Source organism: Microtus pennsylvanicus, chromosome 11 (genome assembly GCF_037038515.1).
Source record: "Microtus pennsylvanicus isolate mMicPen1 chromosome 11, mMicPen1.hap1, whole genome shotgun sequence".
NCBI classification, from domain to species: Eukaryota; Metazoa; Chordata; class Mammalia; order Rodentia; family Cricetidae; genus Microtus; species Microtus pennsylvanicus.
The window spans coordinates 21,971,254-21,998,056 of NC_134589.1; the positions used below are offsets into that span (position 1 = coordinate 21,971,254).

The 26,803-nt window shown below is 52.6% G+C and overlaps 1 protein-coding gene across 3 annotated transcripts; it reads left to right on the plus strand.

The window, feature by feature from the left end:
* On the plus strand, nucleotides 1–26,803 carry Jup (junction plakoglobin). 3 transcript variants are annotated; one of them, XM_075990754.1, is made up of 15 exons: nucleotides 1–200; nucleotides 11,878–12,093; nucleotides 14,622–14,881; nucleotides 15,068–15,306; nucleotides 16,493–16,694; nucleotides 17,478–17,622; nucleotides 18,281–18,384; nucleotides 19,557–19,895; nucleotides 21,239–21,394; nucleotides 21,600–21,719; nucleotides 23,519–23,669; nucleotides 23,780–23,901; nucleotides 24,879–24,918; nucleotides 25,113–25,278; nucleotides 26,000–26,803. In XM_075990754.1, the coding sequence occupies exons 2-14, from the start codon at nucleotides 11,886–11,888 to the stop codon at nucleotides 25,262–25,264; spliced, it is 2,238 nt and encodes a 745-aa protein (XP_075846869.1). In that variant the 5' UTR covers nucleotides 1–200; nucleotides 11,878–11,885; the 3' UTR covers nucleotides 25,265–25,278; nucleotides 26,000–26,803. The 3 variants fall into 3 exon arrangements, with proteins under 3 accessions (XP_075846869.1, XP_075846870.1, XP_075846871.1); XM_075990755.1 differs by having other exon boundaries at nucleotides 72–200; nucleotides 11,881–12,093; XM_075990756.1 differs by lacking the exon at nucleotides 1–200 and adding an exon at nucleotides 203–582.

A 26,803-nucleotide genomic window follows, 5' to 3' on the forward strand; every position in this document is an offset into this window, starting at 1 on the left:
AAGGGGAGGAGCTTCGAGGGGGCGAGAGGTGTGGCTTGGCTGTCAGGTCCTTTTGCCTTTTGTTCGGTTACTGAGTTGCTGCCTTGGCCAGAGTCCGGAGCAGCCGCCGCCCGAGCGCGCCGAGCTCATTTAGCTACCCCCGCCGGCTCCCTCCCGGCCCAACCCCGACCCGACCCGGCCCGGCCCGGCTCCACGCTCAGGTACATATGGATTTCGGGGTGCATATCACTGCGGGTAGAGAAGGGACAGCAAGCGATCTAGAGGCGGGTTCCAGCGGTCTCAGGGCAGGTGAGGGCGGGTGCCAGGGAGCGCACCCTGCACCGGCGACAGGGGGCGCGCTGGGGTCCTGGGCACGTTACCCCTGGGACGAGCGGTCAGGGTTGGAGCTCCCCTCCAGGCTACTCGAACCACAGGTTTGAGAAGGGCGGAGAGAAACTAGGGCAGGTGCTTCGGAGTTCGCGCCTCCCCCGGGGCCCGCGGAGCTCGCACGACGCAGCGTCCCTGACTCTCGCCTCGAGCTGACGGGGCAGACTTTGACCCGCTCCGCCTGGTCCTGGAGCTCAGGGTGACAGCATTTTACCGGTAGGGAAACTTGCTGCCTAGTCTCTTTGGGGCCACCCTCACCCCACCCCACGCGTCATCCTCGCTTTCCCTCCCTCCCTACTCCCCCAGGCCTGGGTGGGGCCCTATTGTCTGCGCCCAGCTTACCCAACTGTGGGGGCCGAGTGCACATTTTCCCAGAGACGCGGTCCCCACCTGCTGAGCAGAGCAGGTGAGCGCTTGGAGGACCGAGGCCCTGCCCTTCAGCTTCGAGCTGTACCTGTGGCGCCTCCCTCCGCTCTAGTATAAGCGGGTCTATGCCTTTTTCTATTGAGGTGGGATGGGGTGACTGGGGAACTGGTAAAGGAACTGGGCTCAGTGCCCTACCGATGTCAGACACTGGTGGCTTGGGCTTGGAGTCTGGGCCAGCAGAGAGAATTAGGAAGCGTTTGCCCGGTTTTCAGTAGCTGTGTTTTCCAGAGTGTTGATAGGAAAGCAGCGATACCTTTTTATTTCTGCAACCCATTATTGTTGAGAAATCACTCCAAACAAACTTTCCAGGAGAAAGTAGCCCTGGTAGTCTTCTCTGAGATTTTCCTGTCTCCTTGCTCAGAACTGATTCCAGACTTGAGGATGCTTCTTGGAGGAAAGCCCCATCCCCCAGCCAGCTCCAGGCTGAACATGGGCCAGTGCCTGCGCTTTGACCCTGTTCTCCCTGCCCCCACCTCCATCCTGTTTGCTAGGCCCCTAAGGCCTGACTGAGGTGGGGGAATCAATGCAGGGTGTGGGAGGGTGCTGAAAGTGTCTTCTTCCTTCCCTTTCCCCTCCTCTGGGGACCACCACACCCCCTTATACGAGGCCTGCTAAGTGCCTCTCCCTCCCGATCTCTGCCCCTTCCCCAGGAATGGGGGTGGGGCAGGGCAGGGCTGGGTCACACTGAGAAAGATCGGGAGAATGCTTCGTCTTTCCTCAACCCCTCATCCCATTCCCCGTTTTACTTAGCTGGCTGACAACTGAGGCGGGAGGGCAGGAATGTTGCTTGCCCTTCACTGAGTTTCTAAATTATGAAGGTGCAGCGGGTTTGCCAGAAGTCCCTTCTCCACCCACCCTTTTCCTGAGTGTTTGGCGGGGAAAGTGGGACAGGAGGAAGTCTTTACTGTGGAAGGCTTCTTCCACGCCAGGCACCCTCAGGCTGAACAGTGAGAGCGCCACCCTTCCCTTGTCCCCGGTGTGCTGAGAGCGCATCTCTGGCTGGAATTGTGAACTTCTCCTGGGCTTGCTGCTCTGGTTTATACAAATCTGAAGTGTGGTCTTTTCACAGGTGTTTGGAGCCCAGCCTCCTTGAGGGACAGAGAAAGAATGCCCAGGCTAGCCTTGGGCAGAGGGAAGATGGGGCGAGGGTCATCAGTGCTCTTGCTCTGACTCACCTGGGAAGCCTTGATACTTGGTTGTGGATGGGAGAGTGGGGATGGAGATCAGACCCTCCCCTGGAATAACCCCTTAAGTGGGGATCAGACACGGTCCTGGGAGTGGTTAAGTATGTGTGACCACCTCTAGGAAGCACCAGGGGCATGAAGTTTAGGCCCAAGCAACCTGTCTTTCCTCCTCTCTGTGCCAAGGTGGAGGAGGGGAAGGCATTGTAATTACATGAGCTAAATGATTAGTTTAGCTAATCTGGTTTGTGGCTGTGATGAAAAGACAATACTGAGGAAGTATGGCTAGGAGGTGCCTGGCCCAAGCTGGCTTCTGACTGGCCAGGAGGGAGGGGAAGCAAAGGTAGGATCCAATTAGTCATTTCTTGCCAGATCAAGTCTGGGCTTGGGTGACAGGAGCCTCCCCCGCACCCGGGCTCCACCCCGTTCCCTCTGGAGCCGCCGTCTGGCCTGCTATGGTTGAGCTTGGAGAATGCAGCCTGTGGGAACGGAAGGTCAAGCGGAGCCTGGTTGACTGTTTCCCTTCCTGGGGGCCCCACAGGCCATTGCTCAAGAGAGGAAGGCCCGTCCCCGTGCAGAGCTACTTCAGAACAAGGTGACACAGTTGGCTGGTCCACAGAATAACAGTGATTGAGAGAGATAGTCTAATGGAGCAGGCTGAGCACCGGGTCAGGGGCTTGGAGTGACCTAGCTTGTGTCTCTGAGCAGCGTCTTGTTACCTATATAGCTTGGGTCAAGGCAACCCTGCCTCTTGCAGGCTCAGCGACCTCTTTGGCAAACAGGAATAATAAACCTATCCACCCAGTAAGTGCTTTGATTGATGGTAACTCAAAGCCAGAAGACTACATGGTACCAAGCCTTTCACTAGGGTTCCCACGAATCATGCTTACCTTATAGGCAGGTGCAGTAATTCCATCCTCAGAAACTCAGGGAAGGGTAGGAACTTGCCCGGTGTTGCGCCGCTAGACTCAAGGAAGCCTTCTGTTCCAAGCTCAGACTTCATTCTGCTGTTTGGCTCCGGTACAACTCGGGAAGGAGTTCTTTTCTCTCTCATTTTTTCTTTTAGGTGCTAAGGATCAAATCCAAACTAGGCAATCTCTTTTCCCATGGATCCCCATTCTCAGCCCTGGATGGGACTAACTACTCCCCTCCCTGCGCCCTTTTTCCTTTCTTGACAAAGTCTCATGTAACTCAGGCTAGCCTCTGAGGTTGATCTTGAACTCTTCTTTTTAGTGGCAGCCCTGGCTGGCCTAGAACTTGCTATATAGACCAGGTTGGCCTCGAACTCACAGAGATCCATCTGCCTCTGCCCCTGAGTACCAGAATAAAAGGTTTGCCACCATGCCTGGCAAACTTTTTAAAACGTTTAATTTTTTTAAAATTATTTATTTATTTATTTATCATGTATACAATATTCTGTCTGTGTGTATGTCTGCAGGCCAGCAGAGGGTGCCAGACCCCATTACAGATGGTTGTGAGCCACCATGTGATTGCTGGGAGTTGAACTCGGGTCCTTTGGAAGAGCAGGCAATGCTCTTAACCTCTGAGCCATCTCTCCAGCCCTAAAACATTTATTATTATTATTATTGCATTTATTTCGTGTGTGCCTGTGTGTTTGAGCATGCTCAGGACACAGCCCATCTGTGGAGATCAGAGGACAATTTTTCAGAGGTTATTTTTTTACTTTTACGATGTGGTCCCACGGATCCAATTTAGCCTTAACCCCACCAGCCATCTCACCAGCTCAGACTTTGAACTTGTGATCCTCCTGCCTCTACCTCTCAAGTGCTGGAATGACAACAGGCATGTAACGCTGTGGCTGGTTTATTCAGGGCTGGGGATCGAACCCAGGGCTTCATACATGCTAGAGCAAGCGCCCTACCCCGTAAGCTACATCTTTAGCGCTCACTGGAAGTTGTCCACTGCTGCTTTTGGAGAACCTCAGCTCCACAGACAGAAGGGAGTTCAGAAAAGCCCTAGGAGATGCATGGGGGTGGTGAAGGCGGGACAGGTTTGTCAGGTGGGGGTGACTCACTCATCCTCCGGGCTGCCAGCACTGGGAAATCTCCCCAGTGAAAATCAAGAGTGGTGATGGTAGGAGTTAGGGGAGAAGAGAGGGAAGGAGAGCATGGGTCAGAACTCTCCGAGCTGGACCCTGGATAGGAAGTGGGATTTGCTTGCTTCATTAGCATCCTGGACTTTGCCAAGTTAAAGGGGGGGCGGGGTGCTCTCTGGAGAATGGAGACATGCGAGTCAGGTTCAGGCCTGGGTGAGTGTCCTGCTAGATCATGCCAGGTAGTGCAGTCGGGCTCCTTGGAGGGAACTGGCTGTCCTGGCTGGGGACCATCTGGCCTGTGGTAACGGCCACAGGAGGGCCTTGCTGTGGGGCAGGATGAGAAGTTGTGGGAGCTGCCTGTCATTCAGAGCCCTACCCCTCGGGAAAGATTTGGTGGTACATGGTCTTCTTGGGTATGACTGATTAGGCCCCTCTGCCAACCTATCACCTGGCACCAGAATGGGCCTAGAAGTGGGGTCTTTGGGCTAGGTGCAGCCTGAGTACTGGTATAGCCTGAAGACTGAGGCTCTGACCACTAGGTTGTCATATTCCTAAGATCAGGAGGGGAGCTGCGTGGTGGTGGCACATGACTTTAATCCCATCTCTCTGGAGGCAGAGGCAGGCAGATCTCTGTGACTCTGTGAGTTTGAGGCCAGCCTGTGTCTACAGAGCTAGTTCCAGGACAGCCAAGGCTACACAAAGAAATCCTGTCTTGAAAAACAAAGCAAAACAAAACAAAACTCAGGAGGGAACCACAGCATAATGGTTGCTGATCCCGGAGAGGAGACCGCTAAGGAGCGCCTGAGGAACTCAGAGGGAGAATGAAGTCATTCTGGCTGCCTCACAGGTAGATGAACTTGTGGCTTTCTAGCACCCCAAGGGCCCTGGAACAAGGGAGTAGGGGACAGAATAGAGGTTAGACAGAAGAAAAAGACTTCCTGTCCGGAAGACAGTGTGAGCTCCCCTGTAGCTGGAGTTACAGAGGGCTGTGAGCTGCCATATGGGTTCCGGGAACTAGTCTGGGTCCTCTCCAAGAGCAGTAAGTGCTCTTAACTGCTGAGCCATCTCTCCAGCTCTGGGTAAGGAGGTCTTCACTTGAGCAGGAGGAACAGGTCGAGGCTCATCCTGGCCTGCAGGCACTTCCTGTGGGTGAATAGTCTGTCTGAGACCTACAGAGTCCTTGGAGGAAACTTTTTGTTTGGGGACTTTGGGGAGAAGAACCACATGGCTGTAAGGGAAAGCAGCATCCGGCAGCTGGCTGGCCCTGGAACTCTAGTGAGAAAAAGTGGTGAAATTGAGGACAGGTCACTGGGATTTTGTCTCTGCAGATGAGAGAGACACCCTGAGGCTTTTCTCCTGGGACGGAGTTGAATCTGGTGGGTGTCTGGCGACATGGACCGCCCCATTTTCCAGCAACTTCCTGGGCTGGAAGAGAGAGATAGCTCTTTGTCTGCCATGCTGGTCTCCTGACATCTTGACCTTTTAACTGACTGCAGAAGAGGATGCTCAGCTTTCTTTGCCTTTCCCCAAGGTGGAGTCAGTCTTATATCACTCCTTTAAGGGAAGAGGCTGAGAAGTCAACGAGCTGCCTCATTGTGGGGCATCACTCTGCCTCCCTTCCCTGAGAAATTCACATTTGATCACCTTTTTTTTTTTCTTTTCGTTTTTTTGTTTGTTTGTTTGTTTTGGTTTTTCGAGGTAGGATTTCTCTGTAGCTTTGGAGCCTGTCCTGAAACTAGCTCTTGCAGACCAGGCTGGCCTCGAACTCACAGAGGCCTGCCTCTGCCTCCTAAATGCTGGGATTAAAGGCGTGCATCACCACTGTCCAGCTGTTTGTTTTTAAAGACAGAGTCTCTCTTTGTATTCCTTGCTGCCCAGGAGCTCACAGAGATTCCCCTGCCTCTGCTTCCTGAGTGTTGTGTGGCATGTGCCACCAAGCTCAGTTATCATCTTTTAATTTTTTAAAATGTACATTGGTGTTTTGCCTGCAAGTATGTCTGTATGAGGGTGGCAAGCCCCAGCACTGGATCTTCAGACAGTTGTGAGCTGCCATGTGGGTGCTGGGAATTGAACCCAGGTCCTCTGGAAGAGCAGTCAGTGCTCCTAACCACTGAGCCATCTCTCCAGCCCCTCCCCCCCGATCATTTTTTAAAACTGAGAAGTGCACAAAAGTTTTTGAGAATAAAAAGTTGTCCTTAATCTGAATTTTGTGAAACAGCCACCTTGAGCCCTCCCTCCCCGCCCCACTCTCCTGTCCGCTGATCTTTACCTTTCGAGTGTGTACTGTATACAGTGGGGAGTTGATTTTATTCCTTCCCAGTATAGGGGTCAGAACCCAGCTGGGGGAGGACTTTCTGCAGCCATTCAAGCAATTCACTCTTTTTTTTTAGGGGGGGGTAAAGACAAGGTTTCTCTATGTAGCCCTGGCTGTCCTGGAACTTCCTCTATAGACCAGGTTGGCTTCCAACTCACAGAGATCCGCCTGTCTCTGCCTCCCGAACGCTGGGATCAAAGGCGTGCACCACCACCGCCAGGTTTAGCACTTTACTCTTAAGCCCCTCATTCAAGAAGTCCTCCCATGCCCTCACCATGGCAAGTTGTCATTTTTCTAATAGTTATCTGTGGGGGGGAGCGTGTGCATACCACTGCATACAGGTAGGAGTCGAGGGGCAAGAGTCAGTTCTGTCCTACTGTGTGGCTTGATCTCAAGTCGTCAGGCTATGCAGCAAACCTAGCCAAGGTGTTCTCATGAAGCCTTCTTGCAGAGCAACTTTCTGCAGGCTGTGTTGTCTGGAGACTAAGTGTTCAGGTCCTTTCTGTCTAGCCCTATCCTGCAGCATCATACCCTAACTGGCTGGGCTCCAACTACTGTTAATGGGGCAGCCGAAGCTCCAGCGCTAGTGCTGGCTGGTGGCGTGTAACAGCTGGAGTGATTTTCCATTCCCAAGAGTCCTGGTTTGGGCTCATCTGCTGGCTCGGGACAGGACGCTGTCCCAAAGGAAAGTGTCCTCAGCAGGGATGCAGCTGCAGCCGGAACCCTCTGCAGGGGAACCCTGAGGTTCTCTAGGTCAGGCCACTTGGCTGGGCCCCTGTACATCCTCTTCATTTTCCCACCCTGCTCTGTTTGCTTTGGGATGCAGCCCAGGAGAGAACAAACAGCAGCTGGGTCACGGCCTGAGCCTCTCCCACTCCAGACCCCTTCTCAGCGACCTGGTCTGGCCCTGGCTGCCAGGCTGGAAGTGAGGTTTTCCTTTGAAAACTTCCCTTGTCTTCTGTCTCAGCATTGGCCACGCATGGCTCCTTGTCTGCAGATGGAGGCCATGGTGTCTGCCCAGCAGCCTCTCACCATGGTAGAATGGGATGTTGGGGGACAGTGAGGAGTTCCCTCCTGGTATCAGCAGTCTCTAGAAGTCCCTATGTCTGTCTGTACAATAAAGGTGTGTGCTTCTGTCTGCGGAACTGCTGGCTACATCCCAGCTGGATCTAGAAGCCATGAGGAGGGAAGGTTGGGGCTGGTGACCCCTCTAAGCAGTGACCCCCTGAGGTGGGGGCTATTCTGTTTGGACTGGCCACCGCTCCTGGTTGAAGGAGGGAGTCAGGGAGGCAGCAGCTGTGTTCAGGTCCACACAGAGTCTGAGGAAAGGGATCACATGACAAATAAAATGTCATGGCTTGCCAGAAGGCCCACAGCCAGTTAGGGGTCGGTTCTGATGGAAGACCCTCTGCAAAGCTGCCCACGCACCACGCCCGCCCTGCCTTGATCTAAGCTCGTGGATCTGGGTATGCACAGGGTGCCAGTCTCTGACCCAGAGGACCTGTAGGGGAGCCCAGCCTTGCCTGCCCCCCGTGCAGCGGCCACATGCCTTGTTTCCGCACCAAGGTCCAACATGGTCTCTCAACAACCTGTTCCTGAGCATATTTCTCAGTGTCTTACTGTCATGTAGCAGCCCAGCCTAGCTGAGCCTGTTACTGACTGTCCCCTGCAGGTGCTGGCCAGGCCGGAGGCTGCTGTCACTCTGGTAGGGTTATTTTTAAAGTCGGGACTGGGCGTCATTCTTCAGGACAGCTTGGATGGAGGGTGTTTGGTGCCAACACCCCAGCTGGCTCTACAGAAGAACAGGCATGCAGGGCGGGGCTCTTCCCCGACTGGAGCCAGTGGGGGAAGGGCCCTTTGCATACCCTTTAAGGGCCTGTGTCTTCTCTCTTCCTGCCTTTGAGCTGCCCCCTTACTCCACCCTGTCATCTCTGTGCCGGCTTCTTCCTCCCTGCTGCCAACAATGCCGCAGAATCCCACTGCTAAACAAAGGTCCCCCCATTCAACTAGGAAACCCGCCCTGTCCCTGTCTCTGTTCCTACCCATCTCTGGCCCAGCGCCTGGGCAGGTCCCCCGCCACTGTCTCCCTCACTTCCAGCCCAGCTCTGTTCATTGTGGATGGCCTGACCTGTGGATCCAGGGTGGAGAACACTGAGACCAAACTGGGTGCGGCTTCTCCACCCCGGGAATGGCCAAACCTGTACTTTCGCTTGTTGTGGAAGAATCTCCCAGGTTCTCTTGAGTTGGTAGGGGAAAAGGTGAAGTTGATTGACGTCCTGTCTGACACTGGACTACCAGTTTTCCTGTTGCAAGAATTGCTGTCTTGTGAAGAGTTCTGGCGTTTCCTGTCTCTTGCCCGCTTTCAGCCTTCCCTTCATTGACATCTGAACCCTACTGCCTTAGAATCTGAGACGCCAGTGCTTTTTCTGAGATCATGGGGCCAGCCTTTTTGTGGGTAAAACCCAGAGAGGTTAAAAAAAAAAACCGCCCAGAGGTCCCCAGTATGTGTGGCAGAGCTGAGACCAGGCCCTAATATGAGCAATGTATAGGTGGGAGGTTCTTTACCTACGAGCACCCTCATTCTTTTTTTTTTTTTTTTTTTGAGACAGGGTTTCTCTGTAGCTTTGGGGCCTGTCCTGGAACTAGCTCTTGTAGACCAGGCTGGCCTTGAACTCACAGAGATCTGCCTGCCTCTGCCTCCCTAGTGCTGGGATTAAAGGTGTGCGCCACCACTGCCCGGCCTATGCTCTCATGTTTACAAGACCTGGAACAGTCCCCCCTCCCTTTTTTTTAAGTTTTTCAAGAAGGGTTTCTCTGTGTAGCTTTGGATCCTACTCACTCTGTAGACCAGGCTGGCCTCGAACTCACAGAGATCCGCCTGCCTCTGCCTCCTGAGTGCTGGGATTAAAGGCTTGCATCACCTGCGTCTGGCCTGAGCACCCTCTTTCTTGTCCTCTCCTTGGGCAGAGGACCCAGCTTCCTCCAGACTCTAAGAGGTGCACTAAATCCAATCCAAAAGTAAGACAGGCCCAGCACTGAGCAGAGAGCCACCTAGAAACTGGGAATCTGCAAAGGCCTGCCAGTAGGGTTGGAATTCACTGGATATTAGAGAGCTGGCCGCTTGCCCTCTGATATCCTTTGACCCAAGCATGGCCCTGGGAAGCTATTCAGCCCTTGGCTTCCCTTGGCTCCAGGCCTGGCCAGCTGGGCCCGAGGACTAGCCTGTGAGCAAACCTTCTCTCCCGAGGCTTACCTCGACTGCAGTGTTCCCTTCTAACCCAAAGCTGGCTCCTGTGGTTTGGGATAAACCACACTCTCCTGTGTTTCTGGGTCCTAGGGTTAGATGGCTATCTCTGTAGAAGGCAGCTTTGTGGTCAGATTGGGGAGCTCATGCCTACAGGGGCTATTGTCCTGCAGCTCTTCCTCACCCTCTTGACCTCGCCTCCATAGGGCACTGGAGGGTCACTGCCAATGGGTTTGCCTTCTCAAGAGCTTGGAGGTTGTTTTGTTTTGTTTTGTTTTGTTGCCTTCCCCCAAAGGTGACTTCTGGGACCCACTCATTCTTCCTAAGTTCCTCAGTTCTCTCTTGAGAAGCACCCTGGGGGGCAGAGGACAGGATGGGGGAAGGCAGGGTTTTCCTGAACCAGCCTCCTCCAAGCTCCTGATTTTCTACCCTTGGCCTTTCACTTGCTGCTGCTGCTGCTGCTGCTGCTTGGAGCTGGGAGGAGGGGAGCGTGTGAAGGTGGGGGTATTCTAAAATAGCGACTCCTGGCAAGTGTCTGGGAGCAGCTGTGCACATCTGGCAGCACAGAGCCTGCTGTCGCTGGCCTGGGCTTACTGCTGTTTATCAGCCCCAAACGAAACTCTGAGTCACCCGGGGTGGTGGGAATCGAGAAAGGCGGCAGCTGGGAGCTGGTGCTGCTCTTGCCTGTTTTAGGACTGCTTGTGGCAGGGGAGGGGCTGTGTGGCCCATGAAGGGCAGGCGGGGAGAACGTTCATCAAGCTCTCCTTTTTTCTATGAAACAGTGTCTGCTTCTGTAACTGGCCTCCCACTGGTGATCCCTCTATCCCAGTCTCCCGGGTGCTGGCATGACAGGCGTGTTCCACCATGCCTCTCTGTCGTCATGCTCTGGGAAGGGGCCCCCGATTCCCTTTGTTCCTGGGGTGGCGCCTCTCGGTGCACCAGGTGCCCCACCCTCGTTTTTGCAGGTTCCCCTGGCATCGCGGTGGAACACGCTGCTGGAAAGAGGCCAGGCACTACCCCATTTTATGCGTGGACTAGCCTGGGCTCTGCTCATTTTCTGAGGCCAGATTGGTGTGTGGAGGGTGAAGACCTCACTGCTAAGCCTCCTGGTCTTCTCTCTGGTCCCATGGCGAGACATCTATGACTTGGGGAACAAAGCTTTGAAAGCCATGTGTGAGAAGGCATTGGGGGTCTGGAGGCATGTGTGAGAGATGGGGACTTGTAGCAGGCTGCAGACATTCCCTGGCTGCCTGTGTCTGGGTGGTGGCGGCTGGGATGGGGTCAGAGTGCATGGCAGTGGGGCCCAAACAGACCAAATGGGAAGCCTCCTCCACATATCAAGTGGGTGCAGATGCTCGTGAGTCTTCAAGTGGCCTCAAGTCGTCAAGCAGGGTGAGATTCCTCAACAGCAGTGACCACTCCAGAGGCCTGCTCCACTCCACGCTGCTAGCCTGGATTCCAGGAAGCTGAGCCAATAGCCCAGTTAGGACTGCAACACCCTGGTCCCCAACACTGAGCACCCGCTAAGAGCCATCCATAGTGGGTCCTTCCCCAGCACTCTCCTCACAGCAAGCCATCTATGAGAGTGGTAGAACCTGAGTTTGAAGCCCCTGGCATCCAACCGGGAGATGGATTGGCTAGGGAGTAAGCCAGCCGAGATTTGAACTGGCCTGTCAGGATCAGAATACTGGGAAAGCTGGGAACTGGAAGAGAGGAGGGCCTGGTTAGGCTTGACCTTCTGGAAAGTGAGACCAGGAGCTGAGGGAGCCTGGGGTGTGCCCGAGAAACCTGTTGAACAGCTTCCCTGACCCACCCAGTCTCTCCTCCAATGACTGGCTGGGTGCTGCAGTCTAGGCAACCCTCCCCGGGGAGCTGCAGCTGCAGGGGAGGACTTGTCTGCAGGGCCCCAGCGGCTGCCCAAAGCCCTTAGTTCCTTTGCTGCTGGAACTGTTGGGTTGGGAACGACTGGTGAGTGTAGCTTGGGGCCGGGCTGGAGGCGTCTGGCTGTTTCCTGTCTCCATACCAGAGCTGAGGAGGCAAGCCCAGGGCTTAAATTAACCACAATGGCCCATCTTCAGCTCTACGGTGCCTAGGCAGTCTTCTGGCGGGCGGCCCATTTCTGGGCTGGGTGCCCTTCCTCTTCACCCCTGCACCTTGCTGTCTGCCATCTTCTGAGGGCCTTGAGGCCCTGGTGGGGTATCAGGAGAAGGAGAAGGGCAGATTCAGGGAAGAGGGCCGCAGCTGAGTTGAAACTGGGAGTAGCTAAGCACGCTCTTGTTTTTCACCCCAGCAGCCACCATGGAGGTGATGAACCTGATTGAACAGCCCATCAAGGTGACTGAGTGGCAGCAGACGTACACCTACGACTCAGGCATCCACTCAGGTGTCAATACCTGTGTGCCCTCCGTCAGCAGCAAGGGCATCATGGACGAGGACGAAGCCTGCGGCAGGCAGTACACACTCAAGAAGACAACCACCTATACACAGGGGGTGCCCCAGAACCAAGGTCTGGACTCCAGGGTTGTCTTTTTTTTTTTTTTTAATGGGACAGAAACTCTGGCTGGATCTTGGTGGGAGGTAGATCGAGGGGGTCCCTGGTTTGAAAGAAGTTCCTACTCTTGGGGACTTAGGGAGTCTGAAGGGGAACATGTGGCTACCCAGAGACAGACACAGATGTCATTTTCATGATCTCCGAATATGGGCATAGGCTCTGCCCAGAGGTGCCAGTGGTTGGAAGGGTGAGCCTGCAGTTCTTGACTTCTGGGGTCCCAGCTATGTAATAGGGAAACTTCATTGCTACCCTCAGTGGGAACCTGGTGATTATTGGGAAGATGCGCATCTGATGAGAGAGACCGGGGACAACGCCCCCACCCCCACCCCACCAATCCCAGTTTGGTGGAAGCGGCACAGTGTTCAAGCCTAGGCTAGGCTAGCACGTGACAGGCAGATGTCCCAGGGACAGGCACACAGCAGCTGAGACTCTGTTCTGGGTTTCTGTCACAAAGGCAAACACTCTACCAGTCCAGGTGCTCCTTCCTCTCTGGGACAGAGGTGCACATGGCTTTAGGACTGTCACTCACAGATGTCCCCAGGGCCCTAAACATTCCAGGGGATTAGCTCTGGGGCCTGGACAGTTGCAGGGTGAGCAGTGGCTGGTTGGGGCTCTATGAGCCCTGTCTCAGGTCTCCTTCCTGGCCCCCAGGCAGGAGCCTCTGTGCCTGGCAGGGCCAGGTGCATGTTGGGAGCGACAGCAAAGCATACGGGTGGGAGATCTCTGTGGGCAGCCTCTCCTTCCCCATAATTAGAGAATAACCCTCGGCTTGCCTCTCTAGGCACTGGGACATTTGCCATGGCAGGGCTATCTGGGACTTTTTAAAATAGTTCCCGCCCACCCCAGAGGTAGAACCCAGTGTTTTTCTTGAGGGCTTTTGCTCCTGCCTTTCCAAAGCCTAGGTCCTGTCCTGTCTCTTCATTGGCTATGGGACCCTGGCTGGCACTCTGAGACTCATTTTGACCCCCTTTGTAGAGAGAGAGTTGCTACTTTGTGGCAGGTGAGTGTGCAATTAGAAGGGTGATGCTTAGCTTGTCTAATCCTGTGACTGCCCTGATGGTTACAGGTGGAGGGGGGTGGGGCTTTGGGCACCTGAGTCCACTGTTTTTATGGCCTTTGTGTCCAAGGTCCTAGAAACGGAGATAATATTATACTTGCCTTGAGAGATTGCTGTAAGAGTGAGTGAGAAAGTGGTAGAAAGGTATTTAACCCACAGTTAGGCACAGAAGGATTCCACCGTTAGCTATTCTTTTGGGTTGTCATTATTTATGTGTGGGTGTGTCTATGTAAATGTATACACACATATGCACGAGTGTACCCTTGGAGGCCGGAAGAGGGCATCCTCTTTTGGATCCTTTAGAGTTGAAGTTACATTGTTTGTGAGCTGCCTGGTGTGGGTGCTGGGATCCGAACTCTGACCTTCATGATAAAAATAGCAAGTACTCTTGACCACTGAGCCACTCTCCAGCCCCTGGTTTTGTTTTTCTGAGACAAAGTCTTATGTAGCCTAGGCTATCTCAGGTGTAGCCAGGGATACCCACAAACTTCTGATCCTCTTGCTGCCACTTCTGGAGTACTGTAATTATTACATGAGTGTCCCACCGTGCCTTGTTTTATTCAGTGTTGAGAGTGGAACCTTCTTAGGCAAGCATTCTACCAACTGAGTTACAACTCCAGTCACAGCTGTTATTATTGCTGAGCTGGCCATGGTAGCAAAGGTATGTGATGTCCCAGCTACTTGGCAGGCCGAGGCAGGAGGATTACAAGTACAAAGGCTTTCTGAGTACAGAGTAAGTTCAAAGTCACTCTGGGAAACGTAAAATATTTTTAATTTTTAAAGATGTGTGTGCTTGTATGTGTGTGTGTGTGTATGTATGTATGTATATGCACTGAATGGGTGCAGTACTTATGGTCACCAGAAGAGGGCACCTGAACCTCCTGGACCTGGAGTTAGATATGGCTGTGAGCTATCATCTAGGTGCTAGGAATGGAACCTAAGTTCTCTGTAAGAACAGCAAGCGCTGTTAACTGCAAAACCATTTCTCCAGCCCTTAATGTTTTTTTTTTTAAGGATGGGGATATAGCTCAGTAGTAGGGTGCTTGCTGAGCAAATATACGGCCCTACTTTTACTTTGTAGAACTGTATTGCAGTAAATAAATATTTGATATAGATATTTTTGTAATGACATATAGACATACCATTTTTGTAATGATAGGTGTCAGACAAGAATCATAGCTGTGATTTTAGTTAGTTGTCATAGAGTTCCCTATGCTGGGTGGGCTAGATGGGCCTCATGATAAAAGGTGATAAAAGCAGTGGCAAGGGCAATCTCCCAGAATCCTGTTAGGTACAGAATCGTGAGTGATGTCCTGTACTTTGGTGGCGTATGAGGCAGCTTGGAGCCGTGTCTGCACAGCTTACTTTGCCCTTCAAGTCCCCCTAAATTTCATGTAGCTCAATCCTTGCATCATTTGGCTTCTAGGTGACCTGGAGTACCAGATGTCCACGACAGCCAGAGCCAAGCGAGTGCGGGAGGCCATGTGTCCAGGTGTGTCAGGCGAGGACAGTTCTCTACTGCTGGCCACCCAGGTAGAGGGGCAAGCCACCAACCTGCAGCGACTGGCGGAGCCATCCCAGTTGCTCAAGTCGGCCATCGTACATCTCATCAACTACCAGGACGATGCGGAGCTGGCCACGCGGGCTCTGCCTGAGCTCACCAAGCTGCTCAACGATGAGGACCCGGTCTGTGAAGGGCCTGGAGGTGGGGCGGGACAAAACTAGCTGTCCCCAGAGGGAAGGAAGCCATGAGTCTGGCATCTGGAGACTGACTTGGGTCATCTAAGCTCTGTGGAAGGATGTCATGCCTTCCTTCCCTCTGTGGGGAAGGAGCCTGAGCCATACGCTCAACATCTCACATGCTTCCTCCAGGTAGTGGTGACCAAGGCAGCTATGATTGTGAACCAGCTGTCCAAGAAGGAGGCGTCCCGCCGTGCCCTCATGGGCTCGCCCCAGCTGGTGGCGGCTGTGGTGCGCACCATGCAGAACACCAGTGACCTGGATACCGCCCGATGCACGACAAGCATCCTGCACAACCTCTCCCACCACCGGGAGGGCTTGCTCGCTATCTTCAAGTCTGGAGGCATCCCTGCCCTCGTCCGAATGCTCAGGTAACTTGCTCCTCTGCAGTACACGAGCCAGGGGCCTCCCAGCACCCCATTCCTGGGCTTCCATACACAAGTTAAGCACCACACCCATCCTGGCTCTCAGCCGCTCAGAGCCCAACCCAGAGACAGTAACGTAAACAACAGGCTGACTGTAAGGATGTAACGTAATTTATAGCAGCAGAAAGGTTGAGATTGCCCAGAGGTGGTGTAGCAGTGCTTTGACAGAGGAGTGGATTCGGTCAGAGTTGATAAGAGGGAAGCTGTCCTAGCAAGAGAACAGCATATCTGAGCCCCTCCCAACCATGCGGTCCCCCCCCCTTTCCTGGCCTTGTACTGACATTGAGCAGGAGTTCTTTGAGGGTAGGGAGGCTGTTTCACTCCCCTCGGAAGTTTTCATGGAGCTTTCCTCCTTGACCTTACACACAGTAGTGACTCAGCCGTTCAGGCACCTAGTATGTAATTAGCAACCTGCCGGATGTCAGAGGCAAGAGTGGAGATAGATGTGCTGTGGGCTCATGTCTTTAAGAGTGGGGTTGACTGGACATGACGGTGCTCTCCTTTAGTCCCAGTCCTCAAGAAGTAGCAACAGGTAGACCTCTGTGCATTCCAAGCCAGCCTGGTCTATACAGAGAGTTCTAGGCTAGTCAGAGCTACAATAGTGAAAATTTGTCTCTAAAAAAAAAAAAAACAAAAAATAACAAAACCAGAAAGAAAAGAATGGGACCGGGTGTCTTGGGGGCGGGGGATGGCTCAGTCAATAAAGGGTTACCTCTCAAGCATGAGGACCCAAGTCAATCTCCAGCACCCATGTAACAGTGCTGGATGCAGCAGGCTGCATTTTTAACCCCAGCCCTGGGGGAGTGGAGACTGGAGGAAGCCCTGGAGCTTACTGCTGGCTGCCCAAGTTTAGCCTAATTGGTGAGCTCTGGGCCAGTTAGAGACCCTGTATCTAAGGAGGGTGATTGTGTTCCTAAAGATGGCACCTGAGGTTGTCTTCAGGCCTCCACACGCTCACGGACACCAACACACACGCACAAGTGAAAAGGGAGAATGAGACTTTGGTGAAGGGCTACTGGCACGGGGCGGTTGATTGGGGGTGAGCTTTCTGGATGTGGTGGGCACTCCTCCCACACCCACATTCAGGCTGGGCTCTGGGAGCTGACTTACCTGGGTTCTGCCTGCTCCCCAGTTCCCCTGTAGAATCTGTCCTGTTCTACGCCATCACCACGCTGCACAACCTGCTGCTCTACCAGGAGGGCGCCAAGATGGCGGTGCGCCTGGCTGACGGGTTGCAGAAGATGGTGCCCCTCCTCAACAAGAACAACCCTAAGTTCCTGGCTATCACCACCGACTGCCTGCAGCTCCTGGCCTACGGCAACCAGGAGAGCAAGGTGGGTCTCTCCAACAAAGCTAAGCATCCCGTGGCTTCAGGTCGCTTCCCCGAAGGCATATTAATGTGTCTACAGATAACTGTGTCTCTTATCCTATTTCTGAATTCTTCAGTACCAGTATTTTAAGGGTGAAAAAAAATTAGGGTTAGGGATATAACTGGGTGATAGAAAGCTGCCTAGTATGCTGGATGATCTTGAATTCAGTCCCTAGAATTGAAAAGGAGGCGGGTTGGAGAGATGGCTTGTAGTACCCATGGAGGCCAGAAGAGGGTGCTGGAGTCCTAGAACTAAAATTAGCGACGGTTGTAAGTCACCATTTAGGTGCTGGGAACTGAACCATGTTTCTCTGGAAAAGAGCCATCTCTCCAGCTCTCTCTGTGTGTTTTAGACAGGGTCTCAGCATCTAACCCAGACTGACCTGGAACCCTAGATCTTGCTTCAGTTTCCCAACTGCTGGATTAAAGGTGTGGAGCACCAGCAGGACTGAAGGCCTTTTTCTTTTTGTTTGTTTTTAAACACTTCTAGACTTTATACTCAGTGGGTTAGCACTCTTTCCAAAGGTTTATAGTGTGTTACACTAGCATTGTGATAATGGCTGTGCTAGGCTCCCTTTGCCACATCCTTGCCAGCATTCGGTATTAGATATTGGCTTATTTGATAGCCACAAAAGTCATTAAGACTCCAGCAGGAGCTTAATAATGATAGCTCCTGAACACACACACACACACACACACACACACACGTACATCTGTTGTCTCATGTTCGCCTTTCCCTCCCCCACAGCTGATCATCCTGGCCAACGGGGGACCGCAGGGGCTAGTGCAGATCATGAGGAACTACAGCTACGAGAAGCTTCTCTGGACGACCAGCCGAGTGCTCAAGGTGCTGTCCGTGTGTCCCAGCAACAAGCCTGCCATCGTGGAGGCCGGTAAGCATGAGGACCAACCGCAAGGTGGCCTGTGGGGGAACGGGAAAGGTGACACAGACCTGAAGAGTTCTTGCTATGGGGGCTGCGGAGATGGCTCAGAGGTTAAGAGCACTGGTTGCTCTTCTAGAGGTCTTAAGTTCAATTCCCAGCAACCACATGGTGGCTCACGGCCATCTATAATGAGATTTGGTGCCCTAGATCTGGTGCCCTCTTCTGGCCTGCAGGCACACATGGAGGCAGAATGTTGCACACACAATAAATAAGTTTTTGCTACTTTTCCAGAGGATCTAAGTTTGGTTCCAATTATCTACATTTGGTGACTTACAACTGCTTGTAGCACAAATTCAGGGGATCTGATGCCCTCTTCTGACCTCCATGGGCACTGAGAATCACACACACACATACACACACACACAATAAGCCTTTAAAAATAAAATTATAAGAGTGATCTTATAATTGGTCCTGAGCTCAATTCCCAGCAACCACATGGTGGCTCACAACCATCTGTAAAGAGATCTGGCGCCATCTCCTGGGGAGTATATATAATAAATAAATTTAAAAAAAAAGAGTGATCTATGGGGTCAGGAGGATCAGGGTAGGGTCCTTGCCCGTCAATCTGGCTCCTCTAAGGCTGACAGGACCTCTGCTCCCTCCCCAGGTGGGATGCAGGCTCTGGGTAAGCACCTGACGAGCAACAGCCCCCGCCTGGTGCAAAACTGCCTGTGGACTCTGCGTAACCTCTCGGATGTGGCCACCAAGCAGGTGAGTTGGGGCCTGGGCCCATCTCTGGGACCTATGAGTCCCCCTCCCTCATGGCTAAGGCTGGAAAGGCCCAGAAGCCCATCACACCTCTAGTGGGAGGCTTTCATCCTACTTAGGGCTTGGGACGGGAAGAGGAAGGGGGCTGACATCTTTAAATTGGGGTTCAGGTGATGGTGATGGGACAGTTTGGGCCTAGACCCTGGAACAGGAGCTGTACTGTTAAGGGAAATCCAACTACAGGGGCTGGAGAGGTGGTTCAGGGGTGAAGAACGTTTGCCTATACCTCTGGCTCCCAGGGCATCCGATGTCCTCTTCTAGCTTCTGAGGGAGCCAGACTTACACATGGTGCACATGTGGACATACACATGTATGCACATGGTGATATACACAGGCAGGTAAAACACCCATACGCATAAATAAAATACTAACCACAGAGCAAGTCCCTGGCACCATCTTCCAAGCAGACTTCTGTCCCTGTGTTTTACCCATCACCACCGCCCAGCAAGCCCTGTCTATTCTGCTGGCTTCCATGGGTATGAGAGCTGACTTTAATCTCCTCAGCAACCCTCTTGGTTGTGGGAGAAACTGAGGCTCAGGGAGTTAAAAGAAAGCCCATGTTGAGAGCTGGTAGATGGCAGAACTGGCATTCTGACCCATGATTGTATATCCTTGAGGCCTATAGTCTTTCAGACCCACCAGCCTTCCTTGGGAGAAGAGAGGTTTCTGAATTAGGGATTTTTCTTGGAAGTAGATTTACCTTGGGCATCCCTGGTGTGACAGAAAAGGGCCAGCAAGGTGAGAAGTATATGACAGGGGATCAGCTGACCACTGAAGCCTCTGACCTCCTTGCTAGCTTCCTCTTGACCAGAGGCCTCCTGCGGCCAGCAGGGATGAAGCACGTGGGGCAGAGGAAAGAGCAGAGGCTTGGAGGCAAGCCTGCAGCTGTGAGTCTGTGGGAAAATAGCTGGCCTTCCTCAGCCTCATGGCTTCTACTGCTCCAGGAGCTGCTAACAGTTTTCCCCAGGGCACGCGAGGGCGAGGCCGCGGGGTGAAGGTTTCTGGCTACATAAAAGAAAGACCAAGTCCGTCAGCTTATCCACTCCCCTTGGACCTACTGAGGAGGCCGTGTAGAGGTGATGTGTCCCTCATCCTTCATGCTCTTCCTCTCTCAGGAGGGTCTAGAGAGCGTACTGAAGATCCTGGTCAACCAGCTGAGTGTGGATGACGTCAACGTCCTCACCTGCGCCACAGGCACCCTCTCCAACCTGACCTGCAACAACAGCAAAAACAAGACGCTGGTGACGCAGAACAGCGGCGTGGAGGCTCTCATCCACGCCATCCTGAGAGCCGGGGACAAGGATGACATCACAGAGCCTGCTGTCTGTGCCCTGAGGCACCTTACCAGCCGCCACCCGGAGGCTGAGATGGCTCAGAACTCTGTGCGCCTCAACTATGGCATCCCAGCCATTGTGAAGTTGCTCAACCAGCCCAACCAGTGGCCACTGGTCAAGGTAGCCACTAACGGCCACAGCCATTTGCTGTGGGGGTTCGGGGTGTGCGTGCGTGCTGTCCCATGCAGTACTACAGGGATATAGTAAGGAAGGGCGCGGGAAGAGCAGCACAGAGGACCTAGACACACTGGCTCAGACAACAGGAAGGACCACTCTCAGCAGTTTCTACTTCAATATTGTCTCTGCTCCAGAGACCTGCAGTCGTTTTGCTTAAATGGTTTTTTTTTGTTTGTTTTTGTTGTTCCGTGTGTTTCTTTATTTTTATTTTTTATTTTTTTTTGGTTTTTCGAGACAGGGTTTCTCTGTGGCTTTGGAGCCTGTCCTGGAACTCCCTTTGTAGACCAGGCTGGCCTCGAACTCACAGAGATCCGCCTGCCTCTGCCTCCCGAGTGCTGGGATTACAGGCGTGCGCCACCACCGCCCGGCTGTGTTTCTTTATTTTTAAAATTTTTTTATTAGAGGCTGGAGAGATGGCTCAGTTGTTAAGAGCACTGGCTGCTCTTCCAGAGGTCCTGAGTTCAATTCCCAGCAACCACAGGGTTGGCTAACAACCATGTGTAAAAAGCAAGGGAACAACACCCAAAATTGACCTGTGCTCACACACACATCTTAACACATTTAAAAAATATTAGCGTTTATGTATTTATTTTGGTTTTTTGAGACAGGGTCTCTCTGTGTAGCCTTGGCTGTCATGGAACTCACTATACAGATCAAACTGGCCTCAAACTCGTGTAGATTCTCCTGCCTCTGCCTCCCAAGTGCTGGGATTAAAGGTGTTTGCCACCATGCTTGGTTCTGGCTGGCTTTTGAGACAAGGTCTCTGAGATGTGTAGCCCAGACTGGCCTTAGATTTGCAATTCTCCTGCCTCAGACCCTGACTGCTGAGAATACTATAGGCGTGTCCCACCTCAGCGAGCTAAATCCAATTATTTTAAAAAGTAGAGTCTCAGGTATCCCAGGCTGGCCTTAGATTGTATCTGAGGATCACTTTGATCCTCCTGCCTCTACCTCTCTCAAGTGCGGGCATGACAGCCATGTGCCCCCCACACCTGGTGTAGTGCTGGGCCTCAAACCCAGGGCGCTGTGCATGCTGGGTAAGCCCTCTACCACCTGAGCTAAAGCCCCAATCTTAGATCTAGACTGTTTCTGTCCTGTGCCTACAGCTCCCCCATCCCCCCAAGCAGGGTTTCTCAAATAGTGAGGACTCTCCTTATACGGCTGTCACTACACTGGGACTGGGATTCAGAAGAGAGGGCAGCAGGCACAAAACACCGGAAGCTGGGGAGTTGGGATTGTCCAGATGTTCAAGGAATACCTTTGATCACTGCCTCCTTCCTTGCCAGGCAACCATTGGTCTGATCCGGAATCTGGCCCTGTGCCCAGCCAACCATGCCCCACTGCAAGAGGCTGCGGTCATTCCCCGCTTGGTTCAGCTGTTGGTCAAGGCCCACCAGGATGCCCAGCGACATGTGGCCGCCGGCACCCAGCAACCCTACACGGTACATGAGCTCAGTGGCAACTGAGGTGGTCTCTTTGGGAGGGGACGCTGGGGGAGGGTCCTCAGAGTTTGTGTGTATAAAATAAGAGGGTGAGCTGACATCAGTGCCAACTCTGGGAACTAGTGACCGGGGTCAGGGTCTTGGTGGGGCTTTGTCCAGGGCCCTCTTGTCCCCGTCCTCACGCTTCACGGCTCTTCCCATGCAGGATGGCGTGAGAATGGAAGAGATCGTTGAGGGCTGCACCGGAGCCCTCCACATCCTCGCCCGGGATCCCATGAACCGCATGGAGATCTTCCGGCTCAACACCATTCCCCTCTTTGTCCAGGTGAGTCCAGAGAAGCCGGAGATGTGTCCCCAGATACTGCCAAGGGTTTTGGGGTGTGTGGACCAGGGACTGTGCAGAAGGGTGGATGAGTGGCTTTCCAAGCTCAGAAGCCTGGGAGGTGAGATGCCACGCAGGCAGTAGGAGCATCTGCGTGTTCAAAACAACCTGAAAAGCACAAACTTGGAAAACAGGAGCAAGTGTCTCAGCAGACAGGAGCTCATTAACCCTGGGTCCCAGCAGTGCTGTGTGGGCAGAGTCAGTCAACAAGTGGCTCCCAGGTGGCTCATAAGCAAACAGGGTGCAGCCCAGGAATTTATAGAAATGAAATCTAGCCCCCAGCGAGAGTTCATTTTCCACTGTCAAACTGGCCAATGAAGAAGATAGCTTGAGGGTTGGACGAGCGCCTTGTGCCCTGGCGTGTGTGTGTGTGTGTGTGTGTGTGTGTGTGTGTGTGTGTGTGTAACCTGTGAACTGCTGTTGCCGTGTGAAGAGCGTCTTGGAAATATTCCTATCCTTTGACCTGGAATTCAAATCTGACCCCCCTTGAGGAAATCATTTAACATAACTCAAATGGCAGAGGTTTATACAGGGAGATAAATAACAATTGCAGACACAGCTATCCCAAACAAAGTCTTTGTCTGATGGTAAGGAAATGGCCTGGAAGGAAGCAACTGGGCGTGGGGGTACATGCTTGTCATTCCAGCACCCAGGAGCAGAGGCAGGAGGATCAGCCAAGCAAGAGTGAGCTTAAGGCTACCCTGGGTTACACAAATCTCCATCTAAAAAACAAGAAGAAGAAGAAGAATGTCAGGACACAGTGGTTGCTGGGGAGACTGAGAGACCGGTCTAGACCTTATCTTTTAGAGGAAGAGCTAAATAAACACAAGAATAGCTTGTTAGGTCACACAGCCACACAGCCACGCAGTGGGATGCTTGTTTAGTTGTGTGGTACTAAGGGTTGAACCCAGGGCCCTGCGCAAGCTTGGAGACCAGCACGCTACCCCTGAGCTAACCCGCCCAGGAAGAGTTGGTTTGGTTTTTGTCTTTGAAAACAGTTTTTCTTCCTTTCCCCATCCTGTCTTCAGTGCTAAGAGATTGTTTCAGCCGGCAGCTGTTTTCTCATTCTCATCCGTATGAACGCATAGCTTGATAGGGCAGGTTTTGAAATACACAGGGAAATGCCTTGTTCTTCTGTGGCAGGCCAGGAGAAAAAAAAGAGGAATCAAAATGATTAGTGGGGCCGGGGAAATGGCTCAGTCAGTAGGGTGGTTGCTGTGCGATTGTGAGGACCTGAGTTCGGATCCCCAGCACTCAGGTGTGTCAGCATAACCGAGTGAGCCTAGCCAGACAGGGAGCCTCAGGTTCAGTGAGAGACCCTGTACACACACACACACACACACACACACACACAAAGTTGGAGAATCGACTGAAGGAAACACGTGACTTCAACCTCTGACCTTCATACACAACTACGTGAACCCACATGTACATGTGCCCCCAAACACAATCACCATGATATACACATGTATTATACATGTGTGCTCACATACTCACATACACAGATGCACACGCACACACACATATCTATAGTGTGTACCAATGGACTGTAGTGAAAACACACTGGTAATTTGCTGACGTGTTAGCAGACTGTCTGGTCAGCGAATAGCGCTTGTCTGCTTTTTCCCCCTTATGTTTTCCCAGGTTTACATTTTCTAAGATGGCTAGGCAGGGTGAGGGTGGGCAGCATTGTTGGTACACAGCCTGGCTAATCTCTCCTCCTCCTGCGTCCTCTGTCCTAGCTCCTGTATTCCTCTGTGGAGAACATCCAGCGTGTGGCTGCCGGGGTGCTGTGTGAGCTAGCCCAGGACAAGGAGGCTGCCGATGCCATTGATGCCGAGGGCGCCTCTGCCCCTCTCATGGAACTGCTCCACTCCCGCAATGAGGGCACCGGTGAGGGGCTGTGCCTGTGGGCAGGCGCCAAAGGGAGGAGGCTGGGCTCTGTTCCTCCGGCCACAGTAGAGTAAGCCTCTGACTTGGACCTCCCTTCCCCCTCTGCTCAGCCACCTATGCCGCCGCTGTCCTGTTCCGCATCTCGGAGGACAAGAACCCGGATTACCGCAAACGAGTGTCTGTGGAGCTCACCAACTCGCTCTTCAAGCATGACCCAGCTGCCTGGGAGGCTGTGAGTACCTGACTGGGCTTGAACATCTGATTGTGCGAGCTACGGGGGCAGCTCATTGCTCTCTGAGGAGGCTTAGCTGACCTCAGGGATTTTATCTTAGTTTTCAGGTGTGTCTTTTTATTTTTATATAGAGTCTTGTGTAGCCAGGGATAACCTTCAACTCAATAGTCATCTCAAGGCTGATTTTGACTTTTTGTTTGTTTTGATTTGGTTTTGTTTTTCTGAGACAGGGTTTCTCTGTACGGCTTTGGCACCTGTCCTGGAACTTGCTCTATAGACCAGGCTGTCCTTGAACTCACAGAGATCTGTCAAGGTTGATTTTGAACTCAGTCTTTATTTTTTCTTTTTTGTTTGTTTGTTGGTTTATTTTGGAGTTTTGCGAGACAGGATTTCTCTGTAGCTTTGGAGCCTGTCCTAGAACTAGCTCTTGTAGACCAGGCTGGCCTCAAACTCACAGAGATCTGTCTGCCTCTGCCTCCCAAGTGCTGGGATTAAAGGCGTGCACTATCACCATTCTGGCTATTTGGTTTTTTGAGAAAGGATTTCTTTGTGTAGCCCTGGCTCTCCTAGAACTAGTTCTGTAAGACCAAGCTGAACTCAAACTCACAGAGGTCCACCTGCCTCGGCCTCCCTAGTGCTGGGACCAATGGATTTTGAACTTCTTTTTTTTTATATTTATTTATTTATATATATATTTATTATATTTATATGCATGCATAAGAGAAGAGGGCATCAGATTCCATTACAGATGGTTGTGAGTCACCATGTGGTTGCTGAGAATTGAACTTAGGACCTCTCAAAGAGCAGCCAGTGCTCTTAGCTATTGAATCATCTGCCATCTCTCCAGCCCCCAACACTGGTGTTTTCTTTTCCTTCTCTGAGGGGTCTCCTGGCCCCTTAGAGCACCTCTCTGACCTTTGGTGGAAAGGTAGCCCAGAGGATACTTTCCACACTTACGTCTTTCTGTTCTTCCTTAGGCCCAGAGTATGATCCCAATCAATGAACCCTACGCAGATGGTAAGTGTGGGGCCCCAACCCATTGCCCAGGGCTATGTGAGTGAGAGCAGAAACCTATGGTAGCCAGTGTGTTCCAGTCTAGATTCCTGCAGTAGGTGGGGGTGGGGAGGGAGCTAGGGTCCTAGCAGTAGGCCTGTTCTACTACCATGTGTGACCTGCAGATCCCTGGACAAGTCTTTCTTTTTCGTCCCCAGACATGGATGCCACCTACCGCCCCATGTACTCCAGCGATGTCCCTCTGGACACACTCGATATGCATATGGACATGGATGGGGACTACCCCATGGACACCTACAGCGACGGCCTGAGGCCTCCCTACCCCACTGCAGACCACATGCTGGCCTAGCTGACTCCACCTCAGTATGGCCCCTTCCTGTCTTGTAGCCTTGCCCTCTGCCTGTAGCCGTGGTTACGGTGGCACCTGCTTTCCCCTCTGAATGGTGGGGACAGTTCCATTCTGGGCTGTAAATCCTGGCTCATGTAGGGTGGAGGAGGAGTTTAGGAATCCTATGGTTTTTGATCTGTTGTGCTCTGGCCTGCCTTGATGATGAAGATGAAGATTATTATTGACAGGGTTTTACTGTTTCAGGCTGGCCTAAAGTTCACTATGTATCACAGCCTGGCCTCAGATCTGTCCCCAGCCTTAGTGACATCACTTTTTTATTTTTTTGATCATTTTTTTTCTTTCATAAGCCTGGAAATCGAACCTAGAACTTTGTGTGTGCTAGGCAAATGCTCTGCACTGGACTGCATCCTTAACCCCGGTTTTGTCTTCCATTATATTGAAATAGCCTCGCTAAACTGTCCAGGCTAGGCTTTAACTCAGTCTGGAGCCCAGGTATGCCTTGAATTTAGGATTGTCCCGCCTTAGTCCCCTAAGGGCTTCACCGTTGGAGCCTCGCTCCTTTGCGTTTGTCCCTCCCTTGCTTGGCACCCAGCTCCTGCTCCTCCAGCTACTTCTAAGCAAATAAGGAAAAAGGCATTTTTCGGGGGTGATAGGCAGGTGCCACAATAGCATCCTGAGCTTCTAGGGGATGCAGACCAGCCAAGCACCTGATCCCTGTGTCTGTATGCCCCACAGGAGCTGTTTCTCACCCGGGAAGCTCTCGAGCAGACTGTGGGATGAGACAGAAAAGTCCCCGAACCCCGGGAGCCAGCCTGGACGTCCTGCTGAACCCATGCTTCAGAGAGTTCCTCCGTAGGGTTTCTTGGGATGGTGTCTGCTCCTGCTTCTCTGCCCTGGACTGTGGATCCAGGCCCAGCACCTTTTCCCCCTCCCCACTATGGCTATGGCCACTAAAGCTTTAGACTCAGCCTGTGTTCTTGCACAGTAATCCTCTCGGCTCTACTCCAGCTGCCTGGGTCCCCTTGACTTCCTTCCCCGCCTCCCCCCACCAGGAGGCAGTTTTCTCAATGAACTTCAGCATCCAACTGCCCTGCCGTCCTGGGATATCCAAGACACAGGTTCAAAGCCCCAACCCCTGACATCCAATGCTTCTTTTGAAAAATTCAGGGACCTTCTGGGGGGAAAAGAGTGGGGATTGCAAGTGCCCCCTCCAGGACCTGCCCTTCTCTCCAGGTTGCTAAGTCTGCTTTGCCCCTCTCCGGGGGAGCTCTTGGTGAAGCCCCCTTCCACCTTGCCCTACACTGGTCCAGCTCACCTGCAGAAGTGCTCTAGATCACCCCTCTGGTGTGGTGAGGGGCTTCCTCCTCCCCTTCTTGTTTGACCCCCACACCACCTCCTGCACATGGTTTTGGGGGACTAGATGGGGAGTTTCATCAGAGTTTTATTATGATTGCTTTATGTTTTTGGTTATTGGTTTTTCTTTTCTTTTTGTTTTTGTATAGACCAAAGCAAAGAAAATAAAATAAGACACAGATCCAA